This window comes from Notechis scutatus, chromosome 5, assembly GCF_049901735.1.
Source record: "Notechis scutatus isolate UNSWTSFEM ecotype Mainland chromosome 5, rNotScu1.2, whole genome shotgun sequence".
Taxonomy (NCBI): Eukaryota; Metazoa; Chordata; class Lepidosauria; order Squamata; family Elapidae; genus Notechis; species Notechis scutatus.
This window is the reverse complement of record NC_142013.1, coordinates 22881295-22899426: the sequence shown is the minus strand read 5'-3', so window position 1 is coordinate 22899426 and position 18132 is coordinate 22881295. Positions and strand designations below refer to the sequence as shown.

Genomic DNA, 18132 nt, shown 5'->3' with positions numbered 1-18132 from the left:
TCCAGCCTGATTGAAAATCTCTTGTGAAGAACTTACAATTTCACACAGCAGCTTTTCTACTTTCTGACAGATCAAACTGTCAGAAAGTACTTCCTGTCTCACTTAAACCCATTTTGTTGCGGTTTTAACCCCAGAAGAAACACCATTAATTCACTTTACATCTTCAGAGTCTCCGAAGGCACTGCACTTTAACATCTTTCCCGAACATCATCTGGGAATAATTATTGTAGGTAAACTATTCCAAAAAGGAAAACCATAGCAGAGCCCTTGCCTGATTGATTATCCACCTTCTCTGCTATAACCTCTGCTGGGCAAATTTTAGATAGAGTATATGGTCTTGAAGACATACAACCCCTAAGCATTCAAATGTACCCAGCAGCAAATTGACAATCAATGTAGCTCCCACAACAGTAAGTCTTGACTTATCTCGCCCCTGATCATTTTGCATCAATTGAACTCTTGAATCATGTTCAGGAGCTCCTCAAGAGAAAAGTGAATTAAACTAGTTGAACTGTGAAGTCATAAAGACATGAATGATTCTTGCTGATGCCTCTCATTACCAAAGAGTTTTTTTAACAATACACCAAATTTAAGTGATTACATTTTTTTTTAAAGTTCATCTTAGTTTCTTAAACTGTGGTCTACAAACTTTGTGTGAGTTTTTTTTAGAAACTGTAAATTTCTGGATGGACTGAAAGCCAGGAGTATAAAAATAGTATGTGCACAGCTCTAAAGAAAAACTTATTGCTTGCAGGAAGCGGTATGAAAAGGGAGGAGAGGGGCGCATCCAGGTAGGGATAACTTCACAGAGCTGGAAAGAACATCCAGTACCAAGGTGGCCACTTTGGGAAGCTGGTGGAGAGAAAAAACATGTTCCCTCAGCTACTTTCATTGTCATTAATACTGCTATTCATGGAGAATCCACACAAATTAGTTATATCAGGCAATCAGGGCATCTGAGAGCCCCTACAATAGAAAACGCAGTGGCTCAGTGGCTAAGACACTGAGCTTGTTGATCAGAAAGAGAAAGGTCGGCAGTTTGGCAGTTCGAATCCCTAACGCTGCATAACAGAGTGATCTCCCATTACTTGTTCCAGCTTCTGCCAACCTAGCAGTTCGAAAGCATGTAAAAATGCAAGTAGAAAAATAGGGACCACTTTGGTGGGAAGGTAACTGCGTTCTGTGTGCCTTTGGTGTTTAGTCATGCCGGCCACGTGACCACGGAGATATCCTTGGACAGCACTTTGTAACAGAGATGAGCCGGAAACAACTAGCACATATATGCGAGGGGAACCTTTACCTTTATTAAACAATTGAGGAAGAATTTAATAGCTAATTAAACTTTCTAACATTCAAAGCAGAGTATTCAGAAACTTTAGCTAGCTAAAAAAGAGTATGTATGTACTTCAATTTCAGTAACAATATTATAAAGATTATTAAAATTCTTTACTGGAAAAAATGTAGCAATTATACATACTGGAACATATTCACTTTAGGACAGTATTACAAACCTAATTTAGATATAAAACTTCAAGTTTCACTCATGATGACTCCACAGACATGTCCACATTTACATAGAACAGAAGTACTTTGCCACCTACTTCTTTCAGAGTTTTTTTTTTTAACTTCTCAATCTAACCAATAGCATAATACATCCTGGAAGCTTCCCACTCAGGTACTAACAATGTCCCAAGCCCACAGAGCATTTGACTCAGACAGGAGGAAGCTTTGTGTCATCTAATATTTTAATGCAGTCCAAATTGCTAGTCAACACTTTATGTTAGCAAATTCTGCAGTTTAAGTTATCTATAATTCAATTTTATTGAAGTAGAATCTTTTATTGAAGTAGATTATATGGATAGTGGGAATCCATGCCACTTTCTTCATACTGTGCACAGGTATATGAAACTGTGTTGTAGCTTCTCCTAAGATTAAAGCTTCCAAATATTATAATTTCTTATCATAAGGGAATGAATGGCAAGTCAAGCTCATGACTTTAAGTGATAAAAATTAAGTAATAATGTGGATGCTCTTTCATGGAGCCTGGGTGGGAATAACAGGCTTCAGCTGAATCCTAGTAAGACAGAGTGATGTGGGTAGGCGGGCTGTCTGTATCTTGGGGTTTGTCACCTTTGGTCATGGATAGGGTCGCAATGCCCCTGACAGACCTGATGCACAATCTGTGGGACCTCCTAGACTCACAACTCCTGCTTGAGCAGCTGGTGGCAGTCATGACTAAGAGGGCCTTTGCCCAACTCCTTTCCTAGATCGGTAAGCCATTCTCTCGGGTCACACATATCATGATCGTCTCCTGTACTGACTTACTGCAGTGCACTCCACATGGGACCACCCTTGAAGAGTATTCAAAAACTCCAATTGGTGCAGAATGTGGCTGCAGGAGCAAATTTTGGGAGGACTAAGGATGGCGCATGAAACAGCTTTGCTGTTTGAGCTGCATTGGGTGCCAGTTTGCTTCCAGTTCCAATTCAAGGTATTAGCTTTAAAGGCTTAAATGGCATGGCCACAGGTTACCTGAGGAACTGTCTTACCTCCATTGCTTCAACCCATCCCATCCGGTCAGGCAGGGAAAGTATGTTAAAGACCTGGTTGGTTAAAGAATTCTGACTGGCGGAATTCTTGAGAAAGAGAGTCTTCTCTGCCACTTACCACACCCTGTGAAATGTCTCCCCCCAGAGGTGAAGCAGGTGAACCCTCCTCTCTTGGCCAGAATGTTAAGACCTGGCTCTGTCAATTTGTGTGAGCCTTGAAGAGCACGTAATAATCACTTTGACAGCAATCCTGCTACCATTTAGTTTTTAATTTATTTTATCTTTAGTTTTACTTAGTTCCCATTTTACTGAACTTGGTATCCCATTGTGTTTTTATTTTTATCTGCAAACCTCTCAAGAGTCACTCAAAGAGTGAAGTAAGCAGTATCTAAATTTATTAATAAATAAAAATATTATTTACTCATTTAAGAAAAAGAGAAATTCAGACACCAGAAACAATATGAATAATAAATATATGCGTTCAATAAATATATGAGCACTACAATTTTGCTATAGCGTCTTACAAGTCACAATGGAATGTTTCAATTTCACACCAGCATTAACAAAACATTGGCAGTGCTTATTACATTTGTCTTTCCAATAAAATATAAGAACCAAAATGATACTAAAGCATCTTGTTTTCCGTTAGCGTACTTTCTAAAATAGGTTGCCACCTGCCATAATTATGATGACTTGTTCAATCAATAAATATTCCAACTTTCCTAGATCTATATATTTTCTGCATGTCTGTATGCATTTTGGTTTGCTATGTTGTATAATATTTTGGCTCTTTTCTTTGTAAGAAAAAGCAGTTTTGATCTCCTTTTACTCATATATGCTTTAAAACACTGAGAAAATCAGTAGAAGAATCCAGTCAGCAATCTGAACAAGAATTCTATTGATTTAGAGAGAGATGTTGTTCTAATAGAAAAACAATATTCAAAATGAATGTTATAGGTAGTTCTTGAGTTACGATAATTTGTTCAGATATCTTTCAAAGTTGTGATGATGCTGAACAAGGGACTTAATGACTGGTCTTTGAAGTTCTGACTGTTCCAATATCTCTGTGATCACTGGTCATGTGAACAAAATTCAGGTGCCTAGCAATCACTCCACACAATCAGTTGCAACAGGATTGCCATTTGCACCCTATCCTGCCCGCTTTTCCCAAGCAAAGTCAATGAGAAGCAGTCAAAGAAGATTGCAAGTCACTATGGTAAGTCTCCGTCTAACTGTCTATCTTGTTGCATGCACCATGGCCTTCTTCCCCCATTTGCTCACACACATCCATTGCCCTCCTTCCAGGGGTGGTATTCAGCAAGTTCTGACCAGTTTTGGAGAACCGGTAGCGGAAATTTTGAATAGTTCAGAGAACCAGCAAATACCACCTCTGACTGACCCTGCCTCCATCTCTCTGCCTCCCGAGTCCCAGCTGATCGGCTGGGTCTTCTTTTGTTGCCCTGCACAGGAGAACGGAGCTGGAAAGCAGGGTAGTGGGGTGGGGTGGGGAGGAAATGGGATGTTGCAGTTTCCTTCCCCTGGAGTGGGGTGGGAATGGAGATTTTACAGTATCCTTCCCCTGCCATGCTCACCACACCATGGCCGCCATGCCACACCATGCCACGCCACACCCACCAAGCCATGCCCACAGAACCGTTAGTAAAAAAAATTGAATCCCACCATTGCCTCCTTCCCTGGCCTGCCTGCCCTTGCACATACATACCTCACTTTCCGTTACCTTCCTACAATCACAGGCATGCAATCCAACACACTGTATCCTCTTTCCATGGCCTCCTTGTAATTGCACACATCCTTCACAATATTCCTCTGGTCTCCCTGTACTTGGACATACATACGCTTGCACCCAGACATGCACACAGTTTTGACCTAAGCTTCCTCAACAGCACGAAGCTGACTCCTCATCCTGATAAACCCCTTTTATTTAGTTTACAGTGAATTCCTCTCCAGCAAAGTCCCGGCCAACAGTCTTTCAAGATATTTCACAATTACAGACCTTTGTCAGGCTTGGAAATTTGCCAGGACGATATCTTTCAGATGCCACAGTGAAACTGACAATACTTAGCAAGAATGCAGGAACAGATCTTCACCCAAATGAACTGTCTACTGCAAAATCCCACTCCTCTTTCGCTCCTCTTTGCGAGGGGCCATTCACTGTCATCCGCCTGTGGCTTTACTACCAAGTCGACCCTTGTTTCTTAACTGTTCCCTTCTTCTGGCAGCTCTGCACATGCACACACTGGGAACAGGTTCCAGCTGTTCTTCTGCCTCACTGAAGTCCAACTCCGAAGACAGCTGACAACTGTCAGACGGCCTTGGCCCCATCTCTGCCTCCGACGCAGAGCACTCGTCAGAGCCTTTCCCCAAACTCCAGGACTAGCCCATGTTCCTCCCCAACCTCCTCACTGTTCGAATCTTCTGCCAGCTCCACTGGCCGCTGGCGGGCCACAACACACACATCCTGAACCGTTCTTCCTTGGCCTCCCTGTGATCACACACATGTACTCCCATTGTCTTTCTTCAGCATCCCCGCAACTACACACATACCCTGCACCCTCTTTCCACAGCCTTCCTGCAATCCCACCTAGCCCATAGCCTCTCTCCTTGGCCTCCCTGCAATCATATGCACCATGCACCATCTTTCCTCAACTCCATGCACTCGGACACATGCACGTATCCCCAGGTCCTCTTTCCACAACTTCCCTGAATTTGCACACATGCCCCCATCTTTTTTTCTGAGCATCTCAATCACACATATCCCTGCAAGTGCTTTTCCATGGTCTTCTTGTACATGCCCAGGCCTCTTTTTTTGATGTCCAAATAAAACCAAGAGAATGCCCTAGAATATATTCTCTTATTGGATCTACAAAATGAATATGATAAAGCCTTGAAGAAATCTGTGCAATTGGATAAATTTCAGAGAAATCAAGTTCTACAACAATATTTGAGTGAATTAAAGATTAAGACTGGTAAAAGTAAGAGAAGGAACACAAAGTTGGTTTATCTGATCAAAGTTAAAATACTTTTTTTCAATATTCTGGCAACCATTTATGGATTTTTGCTGATATCAGGATTGAAAAATTGAGATTTTTATGGATTTGCTCAGATATAAGGGTGGATTATGAGATGAAAATACACTGCTCAAAAAAATAAAGGGAACACAAAAATAAGACATCCTAGATCTGAATGAATGAAATATTCTTATTAACTACTTTGTTCATTACATAGTTGAATGTGCTGACAACAAAATCACACAAAAATTATCAGTGGAAATAAAATTTAGCAACTCATGGAGGTCTGGATTTGGAGTTACACTCAAAATTAAAGTGGAAAAAAACACTACAGGTTGATCCAACTTTGATGTAATGTCCTTAAAACAAGTCAAAATGAGGCTCAGTAGTGTGTGTGGCCTCCACGTGCCTGTATGACCTCCCTACAATGCCTGGGCATGCTCCTAATGAGGTGGTGGATGGTCTCCTGAGGCATCTCCTCCCACACCTGGACTAAAGCATCCAACTCCTGGACAGTCTGTAGTGCAATGTGGCATTAGTGGATGGAGAGAGACATGATGTCCCAGATGTGCTCAATTGGATTCAGGTCTGGGGAACGGGCAGACCAGTCCATAGCATCAATGCCTTCGTCTTGCAGGAACTGCTGACACACTCCAACCACATGAGGTCTAGCATTGTCTTGCATTAGGAGGAACCAGGGCCAATCGCACCAGCATATGGTCTCACAAGGGGTCTGAGGACCTCATCTTGGTACCTAATGGCAGTCAGGCTACCTCTGGAGAGCACATGGAGGGCTGTGCGGCCCCCTAAAGAAATGCCACCCCACACCATTACTGACCCACTGCCAAACCGGTCATGCTAGAAGATATTGCAGGCAGCAGAACGTTCTCCACGGCATCTCCAGACCCTGTCACATCTGTCACGTGCTCAATGTGAACCTGCTTTCATCTGTGAAGAGCACAGGGCGCCAGTGGCGAATTTGTCAATCTTTGTGTTCTCTGGCAAATGCCAAACGTCCTTGCACGGTGTTGGGCTGTAAGCACAACCCCCACCTGTGGACGTCGGGCCCTCATACCACCCTCACAGAGTCTGTTTCTGACTGTTTGAGCAGCCACATGCACATTTGTGGCCCGCTGGAGGTCATTTTGCAGGGCTCTGGCAGTGCTCCTCCTGTCCCTCCTTGCACAAAGGCGGAGGTAGCGGTCCTGATGCTGGGTTGTTGCCCTCCTATGGCCTCCTCCACGTCTCCTGATGTACTGGCCTGTCTCCTGGTAGCGCCTCCATGCTCTGGACACTACGCTCACAGACATGGCAAACCTTCTTGTCACAGCTCGCATTGATGTGCCATCCTGGATGAGCTGCACTACCTGAGTCACTTGTGTGGGTTGTAGACTCCGTCTCATGGTACCACTAGAGTGAAAGCACCACCAGCATTCAGAAGTGACCAAACCATCAGCCAGAAAGCATAGGAACTGAGAAGTGGTCTGTGGTCACCACCTGCAGAACCACTCCTTTATTGGGGATGTCTTGCTCACTGCCTATGCTTTCCACCTGTTGTCTATTCCATTTGCACAACAGCATGTGAAATTGATTGTCAATCAGTGTTGCTGCCTAAGTGGACAGTTTGATTTCACAGAAGTGTGATTGACTTGGAGTTCCATTGTGTTGTTTAAGTGTTCCCTTTATTTTTTTGAGCAGTGTATATCTGTTTATAGGAGGTAAAGAGTTATTAAATTTGTTTATACTTGTAATGATGAAGGTTGGAAGAAAATATATATTTTTATTACATTCTTTTCTTTTTCTTTTCTTCCTTTTCTCCTATTTTAGTTTGTATTAGTTTTTACCACTGTAATTAAAATTCTGGATAAAAAGTCTATTTAAAAAAAAACCATTGGTCTGGATGAATTCTTATGTGTCTTACTATGAGGGTATCCAGCACATAATACAATGTGATCAAATGGGTAATAAAAACAAAGAACAAACAATAGAAAATGTTAAAACTAAAAACAATGCCAATATTTTTAAATGGCTTGGCTTGGTCTAAGGATCAGATTATCACTGCAAGGACACTTTTCTTGGCAAGTGCTTACAATTTATTATGTTTACTTTGTTCTTCTGGTCTGTTATACCTTTTATGTTTTTTGCATATATTAGTTCCTAGCTGTAAGCTGCCTAGAGTATGTGGGAGTAAGATATTCTATTAAATAAGTAACTTTTATATAATAGTACTCAGAAAAGAACATTTCCAAAAATGTCAATGGACTTCTCAATAGACAGGCAGGTTGCTAAATGAAAAGATTTTCTTCCAGGAGTATCACCAACTTATGCTAATGAAAATTCTAACAACCAAATTTTGTGCTAACCAAAGATGTTATATAATTTCCAAAAAAGTTCACTGCCAAGAGGATTCTAGATTACAATAGTTATAGTATTCTTATAGGTATATCAACTAAATTCAAACAAGCAACATCTTTCTCACATTATCCTAAACGTGTTGGTAAAATATATATTTTCTTCAAAAGAGTTCTATTTGTATCATTGAAGTAGAGTTTCCTATCTACATTAGAATTCATTTATTACTTCCATAGAAAAATTGCAGAAATAACTTTAACAAACCACAGTAGACACTCTATCAAATGACTCATTACCTGCATCATAGGATACTTTGATTCTGCAGGACTTCCAAACCCATTGACTCCAACAAAACTGGTGCTGAAATAGGAGTCTGTAAGACTAGCTTCGGCCAGGGCACTCCCATCTATACCCGGAACTAGAGATAAAAGGAGAAAAAATGTTTTAAAGGCTATCAGTTTTACAGATCTTTTCCTCCAACAGCATACAAATTTACATTCCAACATCTATCTAAATACAGAGGGAGAAATTAAAAAGGCCATATACCAAAAAGTTATATATTTTCATCACAATAACAGGGCTCTGATTTATAGTCAGTGGAGAGAACCAGAAAATGGAAATGGAATATAACTGATAATATCATAAAGTATAAAAAACAAAGTGTAAACAGAAATGTAGTTAACTGAAAACATTAGCATCTTTCACACACTTCCTCTCTAACAGTAAAGAATCAGTAGTTCTTTAACAAGCAAAAGCAATTTGCTCCAACATCCAAATTACAAGTCTTTGTTTAATTATCAATTGAACTTAAGTAGATGGGGTCTACTTAATTCAAGAGGGAGCACAAAGAACAGTATAAAATTGGCACCCAAAAGAAATGAGAAGAAACTGTTCAATGTAATATCAGATTTAAAAGATTCTTAAATGCTTTCAAGATTGCTAGTTGAAATGCACATTTCATAATCTATTGAAGACAAGTATTTCTTCCTATTACAGGTAGTCCTTGAGTCACAACCATAATTGAGCTCAAAATTTCTGTTGTTAAGCGAGACAGTTGTTAAGTGAGTTTTGCTCTATTTTTCTTGCCACAGTTGTTAAGTGGATCACTGCAGTTGTCAAGTTAGTAACATGGTTAAGTGAATCTGGCCTCCTCATTGATTTTGCTTGTCAGGTCACAAAGGTGATCATATGACCTTGGGACAGTGCAACCATCATAAATATGAATCAGTTGTCATGTGACCATGGAGATGCTGTGATGGTTGCAAGTCTGAAATATGGCCATATGCCATTCTTTAGGTCACTAAACAAACCATTGTAAGTTGAGAATTACTTTATTATCATTACTAAGAGATAGTTAAGTAAAAACAACATGTAGTTGATAGCACGAAGGCAGCAATCATTCCCCGAAAACTCATGCTTTCAAAACCACTGGCTATCTCTGGTAAAAAAAAGACACTGTAGTGCTTCTCTGACAAATGGAGAGTAAGGGAAGAAACGAGACCTATTGAATATTGTAGTGCAGGGATCCCCAACCTTTCGACGCCGCGCCCGGTTCTGACATCAGCTGGCGCCGCGCCCGGTACTTAGCGTCCAACTGGGCGCCGCCATCTTTTATGACGAAAAGGCGCTTCCGGTGACGCCACGAAAGCGCAGCCATTATAAAAGATGGCGGCGCCAGCGCTTCTGGTGAGCTTTTCGGCAGAAATGGCTTTCTACCCGGAAAAGCTCACTCGAGCGCTGGCGCCGCCATCTTTTTATGACGAACAGCGCCCGTGAGCTTTCTACCCGGAAAAGCTCACCAGAAGCGCTTTACCAAAAAGATGGCGGCGCCCAGCAACCAGCGGCCCGGAAGGCTTGTTCCTCGGTTCGGTGCACGTCCGCTGGACCGGGCGGTTGGGGACCCTGTTGTAGTGGATGCAGTAACCTGCACCCACCTCTATGTCCACAGATGAACTGCCCCACAGCATGCCTTGTTCAAACATTAAGGACTACCATATTGTAGCCTAAAGACTAGACGGTGATTCAATTATGTACAGGTCTGAAGGCAAATGCTGTCTACTAACGAGAGCAAGAGACTGGGATTCAGACTAAGAGTGGCAGACTTCACAACTCTGTTATTAGCTCTGTGTCCCAGCAATAATGTGAATTTTAGAAGTAGATTTCCTGATTAGACCTCTGACAACCCTTCTGATTAAAAAAAAAAAGCTGAAAATAGAGCAAAATTGGCATTGGAAGTATAGGCAGAAGAGTCAGGATGTTTTATTTCTATCCGGTGCTACTTTGCACAGTTGGATTTGCTTAAAATAAGGGGGGGGGGGGAAGGACCAATAAAGTCTCCTTCAAATCAAACTCAACTCCTGTTAACTTACGTAATGTTACATATTTTCTTGGCAACAATTCTTAGGTAACTTGTTTCTTTTAGGATTTCTTTTAACTTTGCAGCCTAGTCTACAGCCCTGTGATTTCTTGCTGGTTTCTCAATTGGTGTTTAAGCAGTTCTGAGCCTACAAAACTGTTTTCAAGACCAGACAAGATTAACTAGATGCTGCCATCCTCACTAATTAAAAGTTATATTCAAGTAGACACACGGGATCTTCAAATCCAGGTGATAATGGGCTGGTGGGTGGGGACAGTAAAGGTAAAAGTTTCCCTGTGCAGTTGTGTCCGACTGGCGCATGTCCAACAATGAAATGATAATATAAGCCCAAAATCTAGTTTCAGTTTCATATGTAAAGAATTATAGAGAAAAGTATCGCAGGCAATACAAGAAGGCCCATTAGTGGTATATTTATTTTCCAAACTATATAGATTTTATTAACAGTTTTGAATGTTTCGTTAATTATACATACTTTTCACATTTGTTTCGATTAAAGAGCAAAATTATTCTACCTGATGAAAGTATACTGGGTTGTGTTTAGTTTTTAGCATGTTAGGAGCTCAAGTTACATTGATTCAAAAGCATTTCTCCTTTCAAGGATGATTTTTTTTTAATGTAAAAGTTAAAGGAAAAGAATACATATTTTAAGTTTTAAAAGCAAAATTATACAAGTTAATTTTGTATTATATATAAATTATGGTTACACCTTAGATTATAATCTTTGATACCCTTGACAGAAAAGACACAAAAACTGAGACTGAATTCCAAAAACTGCTGAATAAAACTAATTATGGTTTAATTTGCATTTAATAGAACTAAACGTAGCTAATATACACTTATACTTTTGATATTCTTCCTGCTTGAAAATCTTAATTCAGCAGAAACTCTTATTACAGAGTATGCTCTTGAATGTAAGAACGTAAAAAATTTGGGAGGAAAAAAAGGAAATATTCATAGTTTAGCCCAGGTGTCAATAAATGGCAGAAGACATTCACTGTATTTCAATAAAAGTAAATGTATATGCCTCACTTCTGTTTAAACTACTGTGCAACTTGAAGAAAGAAGCAGGAGAGAGATTCAGCCAGGTTTCTTCTTTCACCTTTTAAACACAGATTTGATAAACAGACTAGCTGAGAGATAGTATGTGCAACTCAAAGTGCTGGATATCATTCTTCAAAGCTTTGCATGGCACAGTGCCAGCCGACTTATAGGACAGCCTATCTCTCTGCTGTTTCACCAGGTGCAGCAGGACGAATGTAATCCAGATCCCTGTACTGAAAACTCTATTACAGAATCAAGGAGGGATCCTCCTTCTGTGGGCACATCTGCCGTAAGGAATACCCCTCCCTCAAGATTGAGGCCTTCCTGTCCTTTCAGAAGGCTGTGGAGACCTGGCTTTTCTCCCAACTGCTGTATTGGGATTCTATTATGAGGTCAACATAGGTGTTGTTTGTGTGGTTAGCATTGACCATTGCATTATGATTACTTTAATTCTGGTTTCTGCTTGATTTATAGAGGTTTTATTATATTGGTTTTGCTGTTCCCCACCCAGAATTCATATGCAAGATGAACAGCCCTACTTCCTAAAATAAATAAGACCACAAATCCTTCACAGCCATTGGCTATCGATGTCATTTACTGCTGAATTAATCTTTCTTTCCTGTGATAACTGAATTCCGTACAATTCTGTAAATTCCAAAGCTATTTAGAAATTTGTAAATCTACATGGCTTTGCAACAAGCTTCACTAGCTGAAATGTGCATGGCCCTCATGGAGGTCAACACTGCAGCAGCTTGTCTTCTGCCAGTGCAATTGATTTATTCACCCCTCCAGACAATGAGGAACTGTTTACAGACTTGATGTCAGCTCTAACTTCAGCCCAATCTGCATCCATATATCCAGTTAATTCAAGGCTGCTGCTTGCTGTCAGTTTTATCTGAAGTCAGTGGGACCCCTGAGACATTTTCCCAGCCTCTTGACTACAGTCCAGTCACTTAAGGTTGGCGCAATGAAATTTTCTGTAAAGAATTCAAGTTGTTTAGAAGTTTCTGGTCTAGTTATGATACAGCATCTTGCTAACCACTTGGTCAAGTTGTTCACTGTTCTATCTTTCCTTAGAAAATTAGCTTCTATAGGTAGATTTATCTCAGTCAGTCTTAGGCATTCTTAAAATGCCCTATGTTTCTGGTTTAAGCAGATTACATCTTTCCTCATCTTTTTCAATTTGCGCTAAGAGATGTTGCCAATATCCTTCACTACAATTCCTTTTTTAGGTGCTTTCACAGTCCCCTTACAATGTTGTCAGCCTGCACAACAAATTAAATTATTCAACATATGGCAAGATAAAGTCCATTTATTTAAATCTTGATCAGAGGCAAGGATCAGCTTTGCACTACTTAAATTCCCTTTTTAGCAACATTTGATTTGATTTCTCTCTGAAAGTCTTTACAGTCAGTTTTAATCCACAAAGATTTTTCTGTAATTTGTACACAAGCCTCGACTTGCCATCTTGAATGAACCCTAAGGCCTATTCTATGTAAATTTCTTCCTCTAATTCTACAAATACAGAAAGCAGTCTTTACATCCAGATGGTCAACTTCTATGTCTCTGGCACTATGCCTAAGAAAATCCTAATTAAAGTATTTTCATAATCTCATAGTAGTCCTCTCCATACTTCTGAGAATATCCCTTGACTACTACTCTGAAGAACAGAACTTGCCCATATGTACTACATTTGGTCTTAAAGATCCACCTGCACTCAGTTGACTTTCTTATGGTAAATAGTTCTACAAACTTAAATCTTATTGTCAAATTCCTTAACTGTAGAGCACAACTAGTAAATCAAGATTCACGAGGTCTTTAATAAGTTTTAATGCTAAGAATTAGAGGTTAGAATCAGGGGTGGGCTTCAAAAACTTTAGCAAGGGGTTCTCTGCCTGGTTGCTGAGTGGGCGTAGCCATGGTGGGTGTGGCCTAGTCAGCTTCCTGTAGCACAGGGGGTTGCCCTCCCCAGGCTCCGGAGGCCTTTTGAACTTCTGATAGGCCTGTTTTTCGCCCTCTCCGAGCCTCCATGCGTGCCCTGCACTTACCTGCTTCCAAAACGGGTCACGTGGGGACTCCTGGGAGGGACAGGGTGGGGTGGGCGGGGCCAGCCAGGAGTGGGATTTGGCGGGGGGTTCTCCGAACTGCACAGAATTTTTGCTAGGGGTTTTCCCAAACCCCTGGGAACCCCCAACAGCCCACCCCTGATTAGAATACAGAACTCAGATAGGAACACTTCAAACCTCCTTTCTTCATTAAGATGCAGTCTTAATGAAACTCTTGAATTTTTTTCCCTCAGCCTGTTTGTATTACTGGCTAAGAATCAATTTCTTTGATAAGCCAATAGCTACATCTCTTATATGCTGATTATTTGTGTCTAGAGATATGGCTCGTCTCTGAGTCTCAGTACAAGTCTCAAACTAATTTTTGTAAACAGATTCTAAATCTTCCCTTGCTAGCTTCTTTCAAATTTCTTGAATTCATAAACTGGCAGCTTTTAAATATCTCCCTGTGTCTGAGAACCTGACCCCAGCTTTGTTAGGTCTTTATGAATGCCCTAACTGTGGCTTGTGTTCAGCTGGTACTATATCTGCAAATGTCTTTCTGCAGTCAGCACCACATCAGCTGGTTCTTCTAAATTCCCTTCTGAAAATATGATGGTCTGAAACTAGAATCTGGAAATAAATGTTATAGTATTGTCTGCTGATAGCTGTTGAGTTCAGAGCCTGACATTTTACTCTCAGGTGGCCTTACTCACTCATCAAAGAAAGCAATTCTACTATAATCTTGCAGTTGTCATCCTGTGCCCTTTTGTGCTAGATACTAATCAACCATGATATACAGTTCTAAAAATACAGCTTTATTATTTTTGGAAACACAAGTATACACTTGTAAGATCCAAATGTACATGTAAATTGATTTTCTGTGGAAGCACAGTTCATAAGGTGTGTCGTTCATACAGTATCTTTAGAAGGTAGCCCCTGTTGATGACTATTAGCTGTTGAAATTATTTTATTATCTAGAATTAACATAGTTAACTCTAACATAGTTTTGCACATATCCAACAAAAATGTTTACTCTTTCTGTAAATCCATTTCTGATGCAAAGGGGACAGTTCTCCCATGTATAATCCCATTTTCCTTTATATAACCAGACTTCTGTCCATTCATAAATTCTATCTCATTATGAGAATAGAAAATCTGTGGTTTTCTTTCTAACTTATTTTCTACATAAGCCACAAAGAATCTGAATTTGCAGGTCACTTTATTTTAGATACAAACAAAATAAGATCCTTCATCCAAGAAAATTACAGAGTGCCTACTTCTGTCTTTTGATCTAAGAAGAACAGAAGTCAGTATGGATTTCTCTACTCACTGAAAATTGCTATTGCATTGCATTTTCAGAATTACTTTTGTGCTATTTGATTCATCAACACACAGAGTTATGTTGATTGCATATTTGTAGTTTGCAATTTTGAGATTTATAGTCAGTTTTCCTCTACATCTACTGTACCTGATTTGCAGTATACTCCTACAATCTATCAATTCCAAGATTCAGTACAATCTTTCCCTTCATACTGCTCTGCTAGGTTTGGAAGCTGGGATGGTTTTCCATTAGCACAAAATTTACAACTCTCTGGGGAATCTACTCTGAAAATTTCAGTTTCCAGTAATTTTCTTTCCAACAGAAGATCTCCATTCTTATTTATTAACAATCCCCGTCAACACATTCAACTCTATGTCTCTTCCTGACTGTGTAACACATAATACAATGGAGCCTAAATCTAGAAAAGATCAGTGCATCTTTAACATGCCAATCAATTGGCTCTTCATCACTAGTCTTCATTTTATTTTGAGCTTACAAATTCCTTTCAAACTTATGGGATTTTTTATTTTCTACTACAATCTGTTCTTTGAGCTTGTATCAATACCAACAAAGAAATCTTTATTTCAGAACACTGGAATAGTTGCTCCTCTGGCCAGAGTTCAAATCACCACCCCTTTTAGTAGCTCTGGCAGTAACACATCTTTGAGACATCTCCTTTTTCCCATAATGCATCTCTCTCTCTCCCACACACACAAACATCCTCCTTTGGGATGGATGGATGGAAGGAAGGAAGGAAGTTTGGTTCTCTAGCCCTCCATCTTCACTAGTTCTCCCTTCATTTACACTTCTAAAGCCCTGCCCAAGACTTTAATCTCTTGGAGGTAAAAATGGCCTCTTGAGTGATTTGCCTTTGCAAATAAAACAAAACCTATTTAGATCTGAAAACAGAGGCTTTTATTTCTAAAGTGCATTTTTCTATCCCATTAAGAAATGCACAAGCTTTTTCTTTGCTTATCTTCAGAAAGTCTTTGCATTTCCAAAATTTGACATAATTGACATATGATAGACACCCCCACCCCATTTGTATTTGAAAATAAAAAGTGCCTGGAACAGATGACATCTTTCACACATTCTTGTGCAGGCCATATCACTGTTGGTGCTCTCTGAGCTTCGTTGGTTTCTTATAGATGTTTCATTACCCAAACTAAGTAACATCATCAGTGCTAGGAAGGGAGCATCACGGACCCCTCATTTCAGCCCTGGGCTATAAATATTCTCCTTTATTGGCACTATATCACTGTTGTCAGAGGTGAAAAAGTAAAATAATACAGTAATAATAATCCATTAAGCAACAAAAACAAATCCTATTTTGTTTCTCCATGTGAACTCTCCCAATCCTGGGTTCTCTGGATATTTTTATAATCCTTTACTTCTGATTCACCAAGAACTCACAACTTGGAAGCTACTTCAGCCAAAATTAACCTATTGAATTTAGCCAGAGCCCTTCTTAAGAGAATGTGCTGCATTGCTTGTGCTAAGTAAGGAGAACCCAGAGTAATTAAGCACAGAGTTTCATTTGAAAAAACAAACTCACTCAATAATATGTTTTTGGATTCAAAGCATGAGTTATCCAATTTGTTACTAGTGAAGTAAAAGCAGTACATGACAATTAAATGCTTCACTTCTACAATATCTACGTTACTCTTGAAATGTGAAGCTGGGGGAGGAGAGGGAGACAGTGAAATAGGATGTTCTCTGTTTTTTAAACTGATTCGTTTAACTAACCATAAGCTAAGTAAGAAACAAGCAAACTGAGAGCTTGCGAAAATCCTTCCCCTTATCCATCCCCCAGCATTTGATCTTGTGGTCAAAACACCTCACAGAAGCAAAGAGATGGTGCACTCTCTTGTATGATGTTTATGGATGAAGTAAACATCTATGGGGGAAATAGTTTTCACGTGCAATCCTGTAGCCCTAGGCTGCGCAATTCTATTATATAATGCAACCTATATACAGTAGTGAGATTTATGTGTAACTAGATATATACAGAATTATGGTGTTACTATCTCTACAAATCTTCCAAACAGTTTTCACCAGTTAAATGCAATCCATATGTGCTAAATTACTATTTCTCTCATCCCCAGACAACATAAGATAGGTCTGGAGGTCACCACATTATGAGGAAACTCATTTCAAAAATATCCCACAGAAAATCTGTATCTCTCATACAAGGTATGTCTATTTTTTATTTCTGAAAATAATTTTGGAACTGTAGATAAATTAACTGTTAGAGTGCTGCAAAATAAAGACCTTACTGTGCCATGTAACAAGGCATATGATACATATTTTCTATTTATTCTTCCGTTCAAGTAATTGTCTTTTCTACAGCTTATTCCAGTCATTTTTAAAGTTAGGAATTAATAAATAAATGAAATACTCTTCCCCAAAATGTACACATCTGTAAGGTGTTTGATGACATTTGTGTATAAACATACCCAAAAACAATGTGCCTGTTACCTTTTACCAATGATAGGAGAAACATAAGCTACAATGACCCAAATGCTTGTCCTTGCAGAATGATGTATTGCTTTACTTCCTTCACTGCTTTTTCCAGTCAGTGACATATTAGTTTAGCAGATGCCCTGCTATCTTTTCTACTGGGATTCAAGTTTCCCTACAATCTGGCCTGAAACACATGCTTTAGGTTGTCCTAACCCCTTTTAAGTCCAGATGCGTTAGTAAGACTTTTCTATTATCTTCTTCAACTAGATATCTTAATCACATTTTCTGCATAATCAGAAAATTAGTTTTTGTACAAACAAGATACAATGCTGTAAATAAGGTCTATTAGAATGGTCTAAGTTGACAATATTCAGACAGGTCAAATAGTTTGAATAGTTTTGTGAGAAAATAAAATAAAATGCTTTGAGTACCTTGCCTACAAGAAACTTGTATCAGACAGTGTTCCTTCCCAAAGGGTGCCATGATTAGGTAGGGTAGCAATTCATGATAACCGCTACCAGCCAGACAATTTGCAGAAGAACTAAAGAGATTTTAAAGACATATCTGAAAGTTTTCCAGTAGATTATATTTAGTAGACTGACTCAAATCTCATCACTGCAGAGATTTCAATAGCAAAAAAATTACATCTTTAAGTAATTAAATAAATCTTTGTTGAGCTCAGGAACAAACAAAGGAAATTATCTACATTTCTTTCATTAGCACTTACTTTTAACAAATTAAAAGCACTTAACACGTTAACACAGTAGGTTCAAAAGAGAAAGCCAGCTAACCAGCATGTATTACACTCTTCGCTAGGGAATATTTTTTATGTTTTTAAAAAATGTTAAAATCTTTCTGCAACACAATCAAATGTGAAACTTATAATGCTTGCATCTAAGCATATAATATACATAGCCGAATGTAAATATTAAGTTGTTCTACAACCTGTAAAAAA

The 18132-nt window shown here is 39.3% G+C and overlaps 1 protein-coding gene across 2 annotated transcripts in view; it reads right to left on the bottom strand.

Moving 5' to 3' along the window:
- PAN3 (poly(A) specific ribonuclease subunit PAN3) overlaps nt 1–18132 on the bottom strand; it is a 79825-nt gene that overhangs the window by 53673 nt on the left and 8020 nt on the right. For both annotated transcript variants that reach the window (XM_026675045.2, XM_026675046.2), the window contains exon 2: nt 8227–8348. In XM_026675045.2, coding sequence (XP_026530830.2) covers nt 8227–8348 — 122 coding nt within the window. The remainder of the gene's footprint in view (nt 1–8226; nt 8349–18132) is intronic.